Below are 12,567 nucleotides of genomic sequence, written 5' to 3'. Positions count from 1 at the left end.
AGCTCCCTGCACTCCTAGCCAGGGTACACATCGGGTTAATTACCCGATGTGTACTCCAGCTATGTGAGCAGGAAGCCGGCACTGGCAGCGTGAGAGCACACGCTTAGCGCTGGCTCCCTGCACAAGTAGCCGGAGCACACATCGGGCAATTAACCCGATGTGTACCCTGGCTAGGAGAGCAGAGAGCCAGCGCTAAGCGTGTGCGCTGGTAACCAAGGTAAATATCGGGTAATGGTTACCCGATATTTACCTTAGTTACCAAGTGCAGCATGGCTTCCACAGCGACGCGTCGTTATGATCGCTGCTGCGTCTGCGGTGTTTGACAGCTAAGCAGCAATCATAACAGCGACTTACAAGGTCGCGGTTACATCACCGAAAATGGTGACGTAACAGCGACGTCGTTGTCGGTGTGTGAACCCAGCTTAAGGCCTGGAGAAACTGGACGCTGTGATGAGCTTTACTGTTACTGCCAGTGTCTGGTAACAATTTCTTTCTTGTTACAAACATCGAACATTGATGGCAAAATAATTCCGTGAAATGCGGCGACTCCGGAAATAATTCCGTGAAATGCGGCGACTCCGGAAATAATTCCGTGAAATGCGGCGACTCCGGAAATAATTCCGTGAAATGCGGCGACTCTGGCATCCAGCAAAGGCAATGGGTTTCCAGATAGCACATGCAGACGCCGCGTGTTGTGCGGCTCGTCAGAGAATGAGCAGTCAGTTTGTGGCGTTTTCTAATCCGCTTTTGCTATTGAGCATTATCTATGAGCTCAGGAACCTTTCAGATGATGCGGTTTTATAAAAAGCTGATCTGCTTTTACAGCTGAAAAACGTATCCTCAAAACACGCAGCAGAAATGCTCAGTGTGAATGTGACCTTAGATCAGGAACAGAACAGAATTTATAGGACATTTCATAACTTTCCCAAATTCCTATGAAAATATATTCAGCCCATCCTGCACTGAACGCTGCACCCGATTTATTATAGATTATAGGAGTCGGTGCATTTTATACGGACTCCGCAGGCCTGTCTTCTCCTCGGACCCCCGGGACCAGAAAGCATGCAGCGCAGGCAGATTCTGTGACCTGGCACCTGTTGAAACCCGCGGGTGCCTGGGCTTCTTTCACAGGATGGCTGCTGGGGAGGTGAAGCCGAGCTCCCCCGGTCGTCAGGGTCACTCTGACGTCTCCCGTTTTCAGTTTGGGCTTTGATGTGGCTTATAATCCTCTCTATAATGAGCAGAGGGCTCTGTGCATCCATCGGGTCCGGCTCCCAGACTCGCCCCTCGTGTGGATTCTCAGGCGTGTTTAGGGTCTTTATCTTACCTCCTCTTTTCATCTTCAGCCTTTTTTTTTTTTTTACAGAGATGTTCTTTTTGCATCAAACATATTGAAATGTCATTGAATCTATTCTACCCACAGATTGTTCCCAGGGCCAAACACCCCCTCCCCCCCATGCTTAATGGTTGGCGAGATACTCTTTTCCTGAAATTCTGTGGCCTTTCCTCTCCACACGCACCCCTGATCATTGACTTCTATTATAACCTCGTCAGTCCCCAGAAAGTCCGCAGAATAGATCAGGCGCGTTTACTCTTCACAGCAAAAATTGTGGTCAAAATATAGAAAGAAACTCTCCTGCTCAAATTATGCATCAAAAAAGCTTTAGATAAATTATCTGTTTTTCTAAATAAGTAGGAGCAATAAACCCGATAAAAATATCAATTTTATTGTGATAAAAAAAATAAAAAGACTAAAACTGAGATGTATACAGAATAAAATATCAGATACAGCAGCTTAATAAGCAAAATTACATAATGTGATGATAAACATCATTAACAGAAACTTGGGAATACCGCACTACAGTGCACAAGTATAAAGCCTCAATAGAGATTATGCCCTCAATTAGTACAATTTATAAGGTATAATATCGTTATTCTGTGTAAATAAATAATTGCATACAGTAATAGCACCAAATACCTTACACGTGATTATATCAAAAATATAAACTTTGTGAAATAATGTAAATACTATGCGGGATAAAATGTAAATCCAATATCTAGAATATGCAATCAATTGTAAAAGATCATCCAGCTGCCACAACCAAATCGCTAGTAATAGTGCAAGAGCAGCCCAGAAATACGATGTCCCGCCAACAATTCCCAAAACGGACCACAAGATGGCGCTCAAGTCAATTAATATCAAAAGGCCTATGTAAGAACAAGTAACGCAACCGTAATGCTGACCGCCGCCATTGTAAGGCCTGAGGGGCATAGTATGGATCACAACATCGTAAACAAGGTTACCTGGGCAAGTAATGTTTTGTGCCACAATCCTCTCACCCCGACGTAATTTCGCTATGCCCTGCTTCTAAAATTTTTTCAGTTTATATTTTTGATATATTCACATTTTTGTAAGGTACTATTACTGTATACAATTATTTGCACAGAATCACTATTATACGTCTGAATTGTACTAAGTGAAGGAATTATATTGAAGATTTATACTTGTGTAATGTAGTGCGGTATTCCTAGGTAGCTGTGCATTAACAATGTAATATGTCATTTTGCTTATTATGCTGCTGTATCCTGTAATTTATTAACTTTTTTGTATTTTTCTAATATTGTTCACAATAAAATTGATCAATTTTGTCAAATGTATTTATTTAGAAAAACTACAGAGAATTTTTCTAAAGTGTTTAGTCTTCTGCAGACGTCTCAGAGTGGATTTTATGGTGAGGACGCAGAAGATGACTCTTCCATGAAGGCCGTGTTTGTGCAGGTGTCTCTGAACAGTAGAACAATGTACCACACCTCCGGAGTCTGCTAAATCTTCCTGAGGGTCTTCTGCAGTCACGCAGGGGCTCTGATATTTCTAGCAATCCTACCAGCAACTCGAAAATTTTGCTGTAAAAAAGCTGAAGTTGAAAAGAGGATTAATAAAATTCCACAATAGCCGACCTCAAGAGGCGCAAGCTGAAGGTTTTAACTTCACACCTTTTAGAGATCATTTCTACTTAACTGCTCAAAGTAACAGGAATTTTGACCAGACCCCAAAACGTCTGCATGCAACTACTGACCCATGTGCCCCTGCGCTCAGTCACCTCCACCACCCTCACTACCGTAAGACCGTGCTGCTCCAGGAGGCAGCAATGTTGTACATTGCTGGCCAGAGACGTTGCCAGCCATTGAGTTATCACCTAGATCCGGCCGGTCTGACGCTCCGTGCAGTCATGTGACCAGGAGCACGACAACAGCAGACGCAGGAGATGGCGGTGACAGACGCAGCCCCCACATTAGCACATCCAGTGGCTGCAGCACAAGAATTAGCGAGCTCAAGCTGACGTACAGCCAAGGTGCCACGCTCATACTCCATCATGGCTGCCACATCACCCTACATCTGTCTGTGTAGCCTGAGCTCACACCAACCCGCGAGCAGAAGACCGGCCGCAGCCTGAGCTCACACCAACCCGCGAGCAGAAGACAAGCCGCAGCCTGAGCTCACACCAACCCGCGAGCAGAAGACAAGCCGCAGCCTGAGCTCACACCAACCCGCGAACAGAAGACAAGAGCAGAGCGGCCGCAGCCTGAGCTCACACCAACCCGCGAGCAGAAGACAAGAGCAGAGCGGCCGCAGCCTGAGCTCACACCAACCCGCGAGCAGAAGACAAGAGCAGAGCGGCCGCAGCCTGAGCTCACACCAACCCGCGAGCAGAAGACAAGAGCAGAGCGGCCGCAGCCTGAGCTCACACCAACCCGCGAGCAGAAGACAAGAGCAGAGCGGCCGCAGCCTGAGCTCACACCAACCCGCGAGCAGAAGACAAGAGCAGAGCGGCCGCAGCCTGAGCTCACACCAACCCGCGAGCAGAAGACAAGAGCAGAGCGGCCGCAGCCTGAGCTCACACCAACCCGCGAGCAGAAGACAAGAGCAGAGCGGCCGCAGCCTGAGCTCACACCAACCCGCGAGCAGAAGACAAGAGCAGAGCGGCCGCAGCCTGAGCTCACACCAACCCGCGAGCAGAAGACAAGAGCAGAGCGGCCGCAGCCTGAGCTCACACCAACCCGCGAGCAGAAGACAAGAGCAGAGCGGCCGCAGCCTGAGCTCACACCAACCCGCGAGCAGAAGACAAGAGCAGAGCGGCCGCAGCCTGAGCTCACACCAACCCGCGAGCAGAAGACAAGAGCAGAGCGGCCGCAGCCTGAGCTCACACCAACCCGCGAGCAGAAGACAAGAGCAGAGCGGCCGCAGCCTGAGCTCACACCAACCCGCGAGCAGAAGACAAGAGCAGAGCGGCCGCAGCCTGAGCTCACACCAACCCGCGAGCAAAAGACAAGAGCCGAGATCAGAGGTGAAAGGCAAAACTTTATTGTGGTGTCAGGAAGACGCGATCTATGCGACCAGGGCGGAGGCTGTGGCCGACTCGCTGCAAAAGAAGAAAAAAAAAAAACAAAAACATGCTCAGTAAGGATGGCGCCAGAGAAAGCCCCCCCCGCCCCCCCAGAGAACGCCCCACCCCTGTAGGGCACTTACTACTTCCAGGTGGGCGGCAGGACTCGCCGGGTCTTGTAGTAACGAGCCAAGCGGTGGATTCTGCTCTCAATGAGAATCAGACGAAACTTGGCGTCTTTATCCTGGAAGAAAAAGAAACCGAACCAATGACGCACCATAACAGTCGCCATTCACACCCGACTCCACCCGCCAAGAGCAGGCCCCGCTCCCTCACAGAGAAGGCGGCCCCCGCTCCCTCACAGAGAAGGCGGCCCCCGCTCCCTCACAGAGAAGGCGGCCCCCGCTCCCTCACAGAGAAGGCGGCCCCCGCTCCCTCACAGAGAAGGCGGCCCCCGCTCCCTCACAGAGAAGGCGGCCCCCGCTCCCTCACAGAGAAGGCGGCCCCCGCTCCCTCACAGAGAAGGCGGCCCCCGCTCCCTCACAGAGAAGGCGGCCCCCGCTCCCTCACAGAGAAGGCGGCCCCCGCTCCCTCACAGAGAAGGCGGCCCCCGCTCCCTCACAGAGAAGGCGGCCCCCGCTCCCTCACAGAGAAGGCGGCCCCCGCTCACCTTCCTGTTCCTCTCCAAGTGTTTGCGCACGGCCACAGCCTTCTTGATCAGGTGGTACAGGTCCTCCGGGAGGTCCGGGGCGAGGCCTTTGGACTTCAGGATTCTCAGAATTTTGTTACCGGTAACAAAACGGACCTGAGCGACTCCATGAGAATCTCTGAGGATGACACCTGCGGGAGCGGAGAAACGTTACATGCCAGGGGAATCCAACCCCCAATCATGGCCCCCACACTATGGAACCCCCCTCAAGACTCAACTCTTTCATACCCACCCCCTCCTTCCCCTGAACACGGCAGCACCCAGCCCCCTCCCTCACTCCCAGGACAGCAACCCCCCACCCGCCACCTTCGCTCCCAGGACAGCAACCACCCCCTCCCCCACACACCTTCGCTCCCAAGACAGCAAACCCCGCTCCCAGGACAGCAAACCCCCCCCCCCACACACACCTTCGCTCCCAACACAGCACACAACACACACACCTACCTTCGCTCCCAGGACAGCAACCCCCCCCCTTTCGCTCCCAAGACAGCAAACCCCCCCCCCCTTTCGCTCCCAGGACAGCAACCCCCCCCCCCCCCCCCCGCCACCTTCGCTCCCAGGACAGCAACCACCCCTCCCCCACACACCTTCGCTCCCAAGACAGCAAAACCCCCCCTCCCCCACACCTTCGCTCCCAACACAGCAAACCCCGCTCCCAGGACAGCAAACCCCCCCCCCCACACACACACACCTTCGCTCCCAACACAGCACACAACACACACACCTACCTTCGCTCCCAGGACAGCAACCCCCCCCCTTTCGCTCCCAAGACAGCAACCCCCCCCCCCTTTCGCTCCCAGGACAGCAAACCCCCCCCCACAACAGCAAATCCCCCGCCCCCCCCCCCCCTTTCGCTGCCAGGACAGCAAACCCCCCCCTTCGCTCCCAGGACAGCAAACCCCCCCCCACGACCGCAAATCCCCCCCCCCCCTTTCGCTCCCAGGACAGCAAACCCCCCCCCCCTTTCGCTCCCAGGACAGCAAACCCCCCCCCACAACAGCAAATCCCCCGCCCCCCCCCCCCTTTCGCTGCCAGGACAGCAAACCCCCCCCCTTCGCTCCCAGGACAGCAAACCCCCCCCCACGACCGCAAATCCCCCCCCCCCCTTTCGCTCCCAGGACAGCAAACCCCCCCCCCTTTTCAGGACAGCAAACCCCCCCCCCCCCTTTTCAGGACAGCAAACCCCCCCCCCCCCTTTTCAGGACAGCAACCCCCCCCCTTTTCAGGACAGCAACCCCCCCCCCTTTTCAGGACAGCAACCCCCCCCCCCCTTTTCAGGACAGCAACCCCCCCCCCCTTTTCAGGACAGCAACCCCCCCCCTTTTCAGGACAGCAAACCCCCCCCCCCTTTTCAGGACAGCAAACCCCCCCCCCCTTTTCAGGACAGCAAACCCCCCCCCCCTTTTCAGGACAGCAAACCCCCCCCCCCTTTTCAGGACAGCAAACCCCCCCCCTTTTCAGGACAGCAAACCCCCCCCCTTTTCAGGACAGCAAACCCCCCCCCCCCCCTTTTCAGGACAGCAAACCCCCCCCCCCCCTTTTCAGGACAGCAAACCCCCCCCCCCCTTTTCAGGACAGCAAACCCCCCCCCCCTTTTCAGGACAGCAAACCCCCCCCCCTTTTCAGGACAGCAAACCCCCCCCCCCCTTTTCAGGACAGCAAACCCCCCCCCCTTTTCAGGACAGCAAACCCCCCCCCCTTTTCAGGACAGCAAACCCCCCCCCCCTTTTCAGGACAGCAAACCCCCCCCCCCCTTTTCAGGACAGCAAACCCCCCCCCCCTTTTCAGGACAGCAAACCCCCCCCCCCTTTTCAGGACAGCAAACCCCCCCCCCCTTTTCAGGACAGCAAACCCCCCCCCCCTTTTCAGGACAGCAAACCCCCCCCCCCCCCCTTTTCAGGACAGCAAACCCCCCCCCTTTTCAGGACAGCAAACCCCCCCCCCTTTTCAGGACAGCAAACCCCCCCCCTTTTCAGGACAGCAAACCCCCCCCCCTTTTCAGGACAGCAAACCCCCCCCCCCCTTTTCAGGACAGCAAACCCCCCCCCCCCTTTTCAGGACAGCAACCCCCCCCTTTCAGGACAGCAACCCCCCCCTTTTCAGGACAGCAACCCCCCCCCTTTTCAGGACAGCAACCCCCCCCCTTTTCAGGACAGCAACCCCCCCCCTCCCCCCTTTTCAGGACAGCAAACCCCCCCTCTTCCCTCCCAGGAAAGCACCCCCCCCTCATCAGGTCTGGCTGCAGCACTCACCGATCTGGGATGGGGTGAGACCCTTCTTGGCGAGCTTGTAGATCTGCTCCTTCACATCATCAGACGTAAGCTTCAACCACTAAAAAAATAGACAAGATCCTGGGAGTTGTAGTCCGACCGCAGCCACCGTCCGATCACAGGCGCCTGGCAGCCATAACGCCACGACTGATGGCACAGAAAGGTCCGAGGACCACTGAGACCCAGAACACATTACCCCTAGGACGGCGGAAACAGGAGCGGGTGAGGGGCGATACTTACAGTGGGGACGCTGCGTCTGTAGGGGAGCGCCGACTGGGACAAGCCCTTTCTGTAAGGAGAAAACGAGACGTCAGTGCAACCAATCACTACACATGGGGACCACCCCCCAAGACACCGGCGACCACCGCCCCCCCCCGCCACCCAAGCCACCGGCGACCACAGCCTCCCCGCCACCCAAGACACCGGCGACCAGCACCCCCCCATTCCACCCCCCCCCACCCAAGACACCGGCGACCACCGCCCCCCCCCCCCGCCACCCAAGCCACCGGCGACCACCGCCTCCCCGCCACCCAAGACACCGGCGACCACCGCCCCCCCCCCCCGCCACCCAAGACACCGGTGACCAGCCCCCCCCCCGCCACCCAAGACACCGGCGACCACCGCCCCCCCCCCCCGCCACCCAAGACACCGGCGACCAGCCCCCCCCCGCCACCCTAGACACCGGCGACCACCGCCCCCCCCACCACCCAATACACCGGCGACCACCGCCCCCCCCCCACCACCCAATACACCGGCGACCACCGCCCCCCCCCCCCACCACCCAAGACACCGGCGACCACCGCCCCCCCCCCACCACCCAAGACACCGGCGACCACCGCCCCCCCCCCCACCACCCAAGACACCGGCGACCACCGCCCCCCCCCCCCACCACCCAAGACACCGGCGACCACCGCCCCCCCCCACCACCCAAGACACCGGCGACCACCGCCCCCCCCCACCACCCAAGACACCGGCGACCACCGCCCCCCCCCCACCACCCAAGACACCGGCGACCACCGCCCCCCCCCCACCACCCAAGACACCGGCGACCACCGCCCCCCCCCCCCCGACCACCCAAGACACCGGCGACCACCGCCCCCCCCCACCACCCAAGACACCGGCGACCACCCCCCCCCCAACACACCGGCGACCACCTCCCCCTCCACCACCCAAGACACCGGCGACCAGCGCCCCCCCCACCACCCAAGACACCGGCGACCACCGCCCCCCCCCCACCACCCAAGACACCGGCGACCACCGCCCCCCCCACCACCCAAGACACCGGCGACCACCGCCCCCCCACCACCCAAGACACCGGCGACCACCGCCCCCCCCACCACCCAAGACACCGGCGACCACCGCCCCCCCCACCACCCAAGACACCGGCGACCACCGCCCCCCCCCACCACCCAAGACACCGGCGACCACCGCCCCCCCCCCCACCACCCAAGACACCGGCGACCACCGCCCCCCCCACCACCCAAGACACCGGCGACCACCGCCCCCCCCACCACCCAAGACACCGGCGACCACCTCCCCCTCCACCACCCAAGACACCGGCGACCACCTCCCCCTCCCAAGACACCGGCGACCACCGCCCCCCCCCCCCAACACACCGGCGACCACCCCCCCCCAACACACCGGCGGCGACCACCGCCCCCCCTCCCCCAACACACCGGCGGCGACCACCGCCCCCCTCCCCCAACGACCGGCGGCGACCACCGCCCCCCTCCCCCAACACACCGGCGGCGACCACCGCCCCCCCCTCCCCCAACACACCGGCGGCGACCACCGCCCCCCCTCCCCCAACACACCGGCGGCGACCACCGCCCCCCTCCCCCAACACACCACCGCCCCCCTCCCCCAACACACCGGCGGCGACCACCGCCCCCCTCCCCCAACACACCACCGCCCCCCTCCCCAACACACCACCGCCCCCCCTCCCCCAACACACCGGCGGCGACCACCGCCCCCCTCCCCCAACACACCACCGCCCCCCTCCCCCAACACACCGCGGCGACCACCGCCCCCCTCCCCCAACACACCACCGCCCCCCTCCCCCAACACACCGGCGGCGACCACCGCCCCCCTCCCCCAACACACCGGCGGCGACCACCGCCCCCCCCACCACCCAAGACACCGGCGACCACCGCCCCCCCCCCACCACCCAAGACACCGGCGACCACCGCCCCCCCCACCACCCAAGACACCGGCGACCACCGCCCCCCCCACCACCCAAGACACCGGCGACCACCGCCCCCCCCACCACCCAAGACACCGGCGACCACCGCCCCCCCCCACCACCCAAGACACCGGCGACCACCGCCCCCCCCCCACCACCCAAGACACCGGCGACCACCGCCCCCCCCCACCACCCAAGACACCGGCGACCACCGCCCCCCCCACACCCAAGACACCGGCGACCACCTCCCCCTCCACCACCCAAGACACCGGCGACCACCTCCCCCTCCCAAGACACCGGCGACCACCGCCCCCCCCCCAACACACCGGCGACCACCCCCCCCCAACACACCGGCGGCGACCACCGCCCCCCCTCCCCCAACACACCGGCGACCACCGCCCCCCTCCCCAACACACCGGCGGCGACCACCGCCCCCCCTCCCCCAACACACCGGCGGCGACCACCGCCCCCCCTCCCCCAACACACCGGCGGCGACCACCGCCCCCCCTCCCCCAACACACCGGCGGCGACCACCGCCCCCCTCCCCCAACACACCACCGCCCCCCTCCCCCAACACACCGGCGGCGACCACCGCCCCCCTCCTCCAACACACCACCGCCCCCCTCCCCCAACACACCACCGCCCCCCCTCCCCCAACACACCGGCGGCGACCACCGCCCCCCTCCCCCAACACACCACCGCCCCCCTCCCCCAACACACCGGCGGCGACCACCGCCCCCCTCCCCCAACACACCACCGCCCCCCTCCCCCAACACACCGGCGGCGACCACCGCCCCCCTCCCCCAACACACCGGCGGCGACCACCGCCCCCCCTCCACCACCCAAGACACCGGCGACCAGCGCCACCGCCCCATCCAAGACACCGGCAACCACCGCCCCCCCACCACCCAAGACACCGGCGACCACTGCATACCCCCTCCCGATGCACACTGTCGGCTGTAGCCCATAGAGCGGCCGATCCTGTCGGCGAGAGATGACCACAAGCCCCGACCTCCCTGTGTGACGGAGCGGACTCAGCTCTAGACCCCACCACAGCACGGGAGGAGCCCGGCCGCAGTCACCCCCGCTCCCCGCCGTCCGGCCGCAGTCACCCCCGCTCCCCCGGCCGCAGTCACCCCCCGCTCCCCGGCCGCAGTCACCCCCGCTCCCCGGCCGCAGTCACCCCCGCTCCCCGCCCGCAGTCACCCCCGCTCCCCGCCCGCAGTCACCCCCGCTCCCCGCCCGCAGTCACCCCCGCTCCCCGGCCGCAGTCACCCCCGCTCCCCGCCCGCAGTCACCCCCGCTCCCCGCCCGCAGTCACCCCCGCTCCCCGCCCGCAGTCACCCCCGCTCCCCGCCCGCAGTCACCCCCGCTCCCCGCCCGCAGTCACCCCCGCTCCCCGGCCGCAGTCACCCCCGCTCCCCGGCCGCAGTCACCCCCGCTCCCCGCCCGCAGTCACCCCCGCTCCCCGGCCGCAGTCACCCCCGCTCCCCGGCCGCAGTCACCCCCGCTCCCCGGCCGCAGTCACCCCCGCTCCCCGGCCGCAGTCACCCCGCTCCCCGGCCGCAGTCACCCCCGCTCCCCGGCCGCAGTCACCCCCGCTCCCCGGCCGCCGTCCGGTCCCGGCTCTCACCCTGGAGCATGCATGCGACCCATGATGGCGGCTGCGAGGAAAAGAGAGAGCGGAAGTTAGCAGCGCGCAAGTCACAGGCTGCAGCGGAAATACGTCACTGAGGGGCGGAGCCTGAACGCGCTGCCGCTCTGCTTACTACCCAGTGCGACTTGTGCTCAGGGCGGGGCCTCAGCGGAGGTCACGTGCCACCGCGGACACGAGGTTTCCTCAGATCACGATTTCAGCAAGATGACAATGGAGGAGCGGGACTATTATACACGGGGGGGACCGGAGGAGATCACTATTATACACGGGGGGGACCGGAGGAGATCACTATTATACACGGGGGGGACCGGAGGAGATCACTATTATACACGGGGGGGACCGGAGGAGATCACTATTATACACGGGGGGGACCGGAGGAGATCACTATTATACACGGGGGGGACCGGAGGAGATCACTATTATACACGGGGGGGACCGGAGGAGAGCACTATTATACACGGGGGGACCGGAGGAGAGCACTATTATACACGGGGGGGACCGGAGGAGATCACTATTATACACGGGGGGGACCGGAGGAGATCACTATTATACACGGGGGGGACCGGAGGAGATCACTATTATACACGGGGGGGACCGGAGGAGATCACTATTATACACGGGGGGGACCGGAGGAGATCACTATTATACACGGGGGGGACCGGAGGAGATCACTATTATACACGGGGGGGACCGGAGGAGATCACTATTATACACGGGGGGGGACCGGAGGAGAGCACTATTATACACGGGGGGGACCGGAGGAGAGCACTATTATACACGGGGGGGACCGGAGGAGATCACTATTATACACGGGGGGGACCGGAGGAGATCACTATTATACACGGGGGGGGACCGGAGGAGATCACTATTATACACGGGGGGGACCGGAGGAGATCACTATTATACACGGGGGGGACCGGAGGAGATCACTATTATACACGGGGGGGACCGGAGGAGATCACTATTATACACGGGGGGACCGGAGGAGATCACTATTATACACGGGGGGGACCGGAGGAGATCACTATTATACACGGGGGGGACCGGAGGAGATCACTATTATACACGGGGGGGGACCGGAGGAGATCACTATTATACACGGGGGGGACCGGAGGAGATCACTATTATACACGGGGGGACCGGAGGAGATCACTATTATACACGGGGGGGACCGGAGGAGATCACTATTATACACGGGGGCGACCGGAGGAGATCACTATTATACACGGGGGGGGACCGGAGAGATCACTATTATACACGGGGGGGACCGGAGGAGATCACTATTATACACGGGGGGGACCGGAGGAGAGCACTATTATACACGGGGGGGACCGGAGGAGAGCACTATTATACACGGGGGGGAC

At 61.4% G+C, this 12,567-nt stretch overlaps 1 protein-coding gene across 1 annotated transcript; it reads right to left on the bottom strand.

The window, feature by feature from the left end:
- Positions 1–4,340: 4,340 nt before the first annotated feature.
- Positions 4,341–11,222, bottom strand: RPS13 (ribosomal protein S13). Its single transcript, XM_075325302.1, has 6 exons — positions 11,180–11,222; positions 7,605–7,653; positions 7,347–7,425; positions 5,056–5,225; positions 4,529–4,629; positions 4,341–4,421 (listed from the first exon to the last, which is right to left on the bottom strand). The coding sequence occupies exons 1-6, from the start codon at positions 11,200–11,202 to the stop codon at positions 4,388–4,390; spliced, it is 456 nt and encodes a 151-aa protein (XP_075181417.1). The 5' UTR covers positions 11,203–11,222; the 3' UTR covers positions 4,341–4,387.
- Positions 11,223–12,567: the final 1,345 nt, after the last annotated feature.

This window comes from Anomaloglossus baeobatrachus, chromosome 10 (genome assembly GCF_048569485.1).
Source record: "Anomaloglossus baeobatrachus isolate aAnoBae1 chromosome 10, aAnoBae1.hap1, whole genome shotgun sequence".
NCBI classification, from domain to species: Eukaryota; Metazoa; Chordata; class Amphibia; order Anura; family Aromobatidae; genus Anomaloglossus; species Anomaloglossus baeobatrachus.
The sequence above is the reverse complement of the archived record's forward strand: the minus strand, read 5'-3'. Positions and strand labels throughout refer to the sequence as shown.

Bases quoted from the DNA above. Each gene is read 5' to 3' on its own strand.
- RPS13 (XM_075325302.1), bottom strand. From the start codon at position 11,202: ATGGGTCGCATGCATGCTCCAGG. The intron at 7,654-11,179 runs GTGAGAGCCGGG...TTCTCCTTACAG, and splicing joins GGTCGCATGCATGCTCCAGG to AAAGGGCTTGTCCCAGTCGG. The intron at 4,630-5,055 runs GTGAGCGGGGGC...TTTTTCTTCCAG, and splicing joins ACTTGGAGAGGAACAGGAAG to GATAAAGACGCCAAGTTTCG.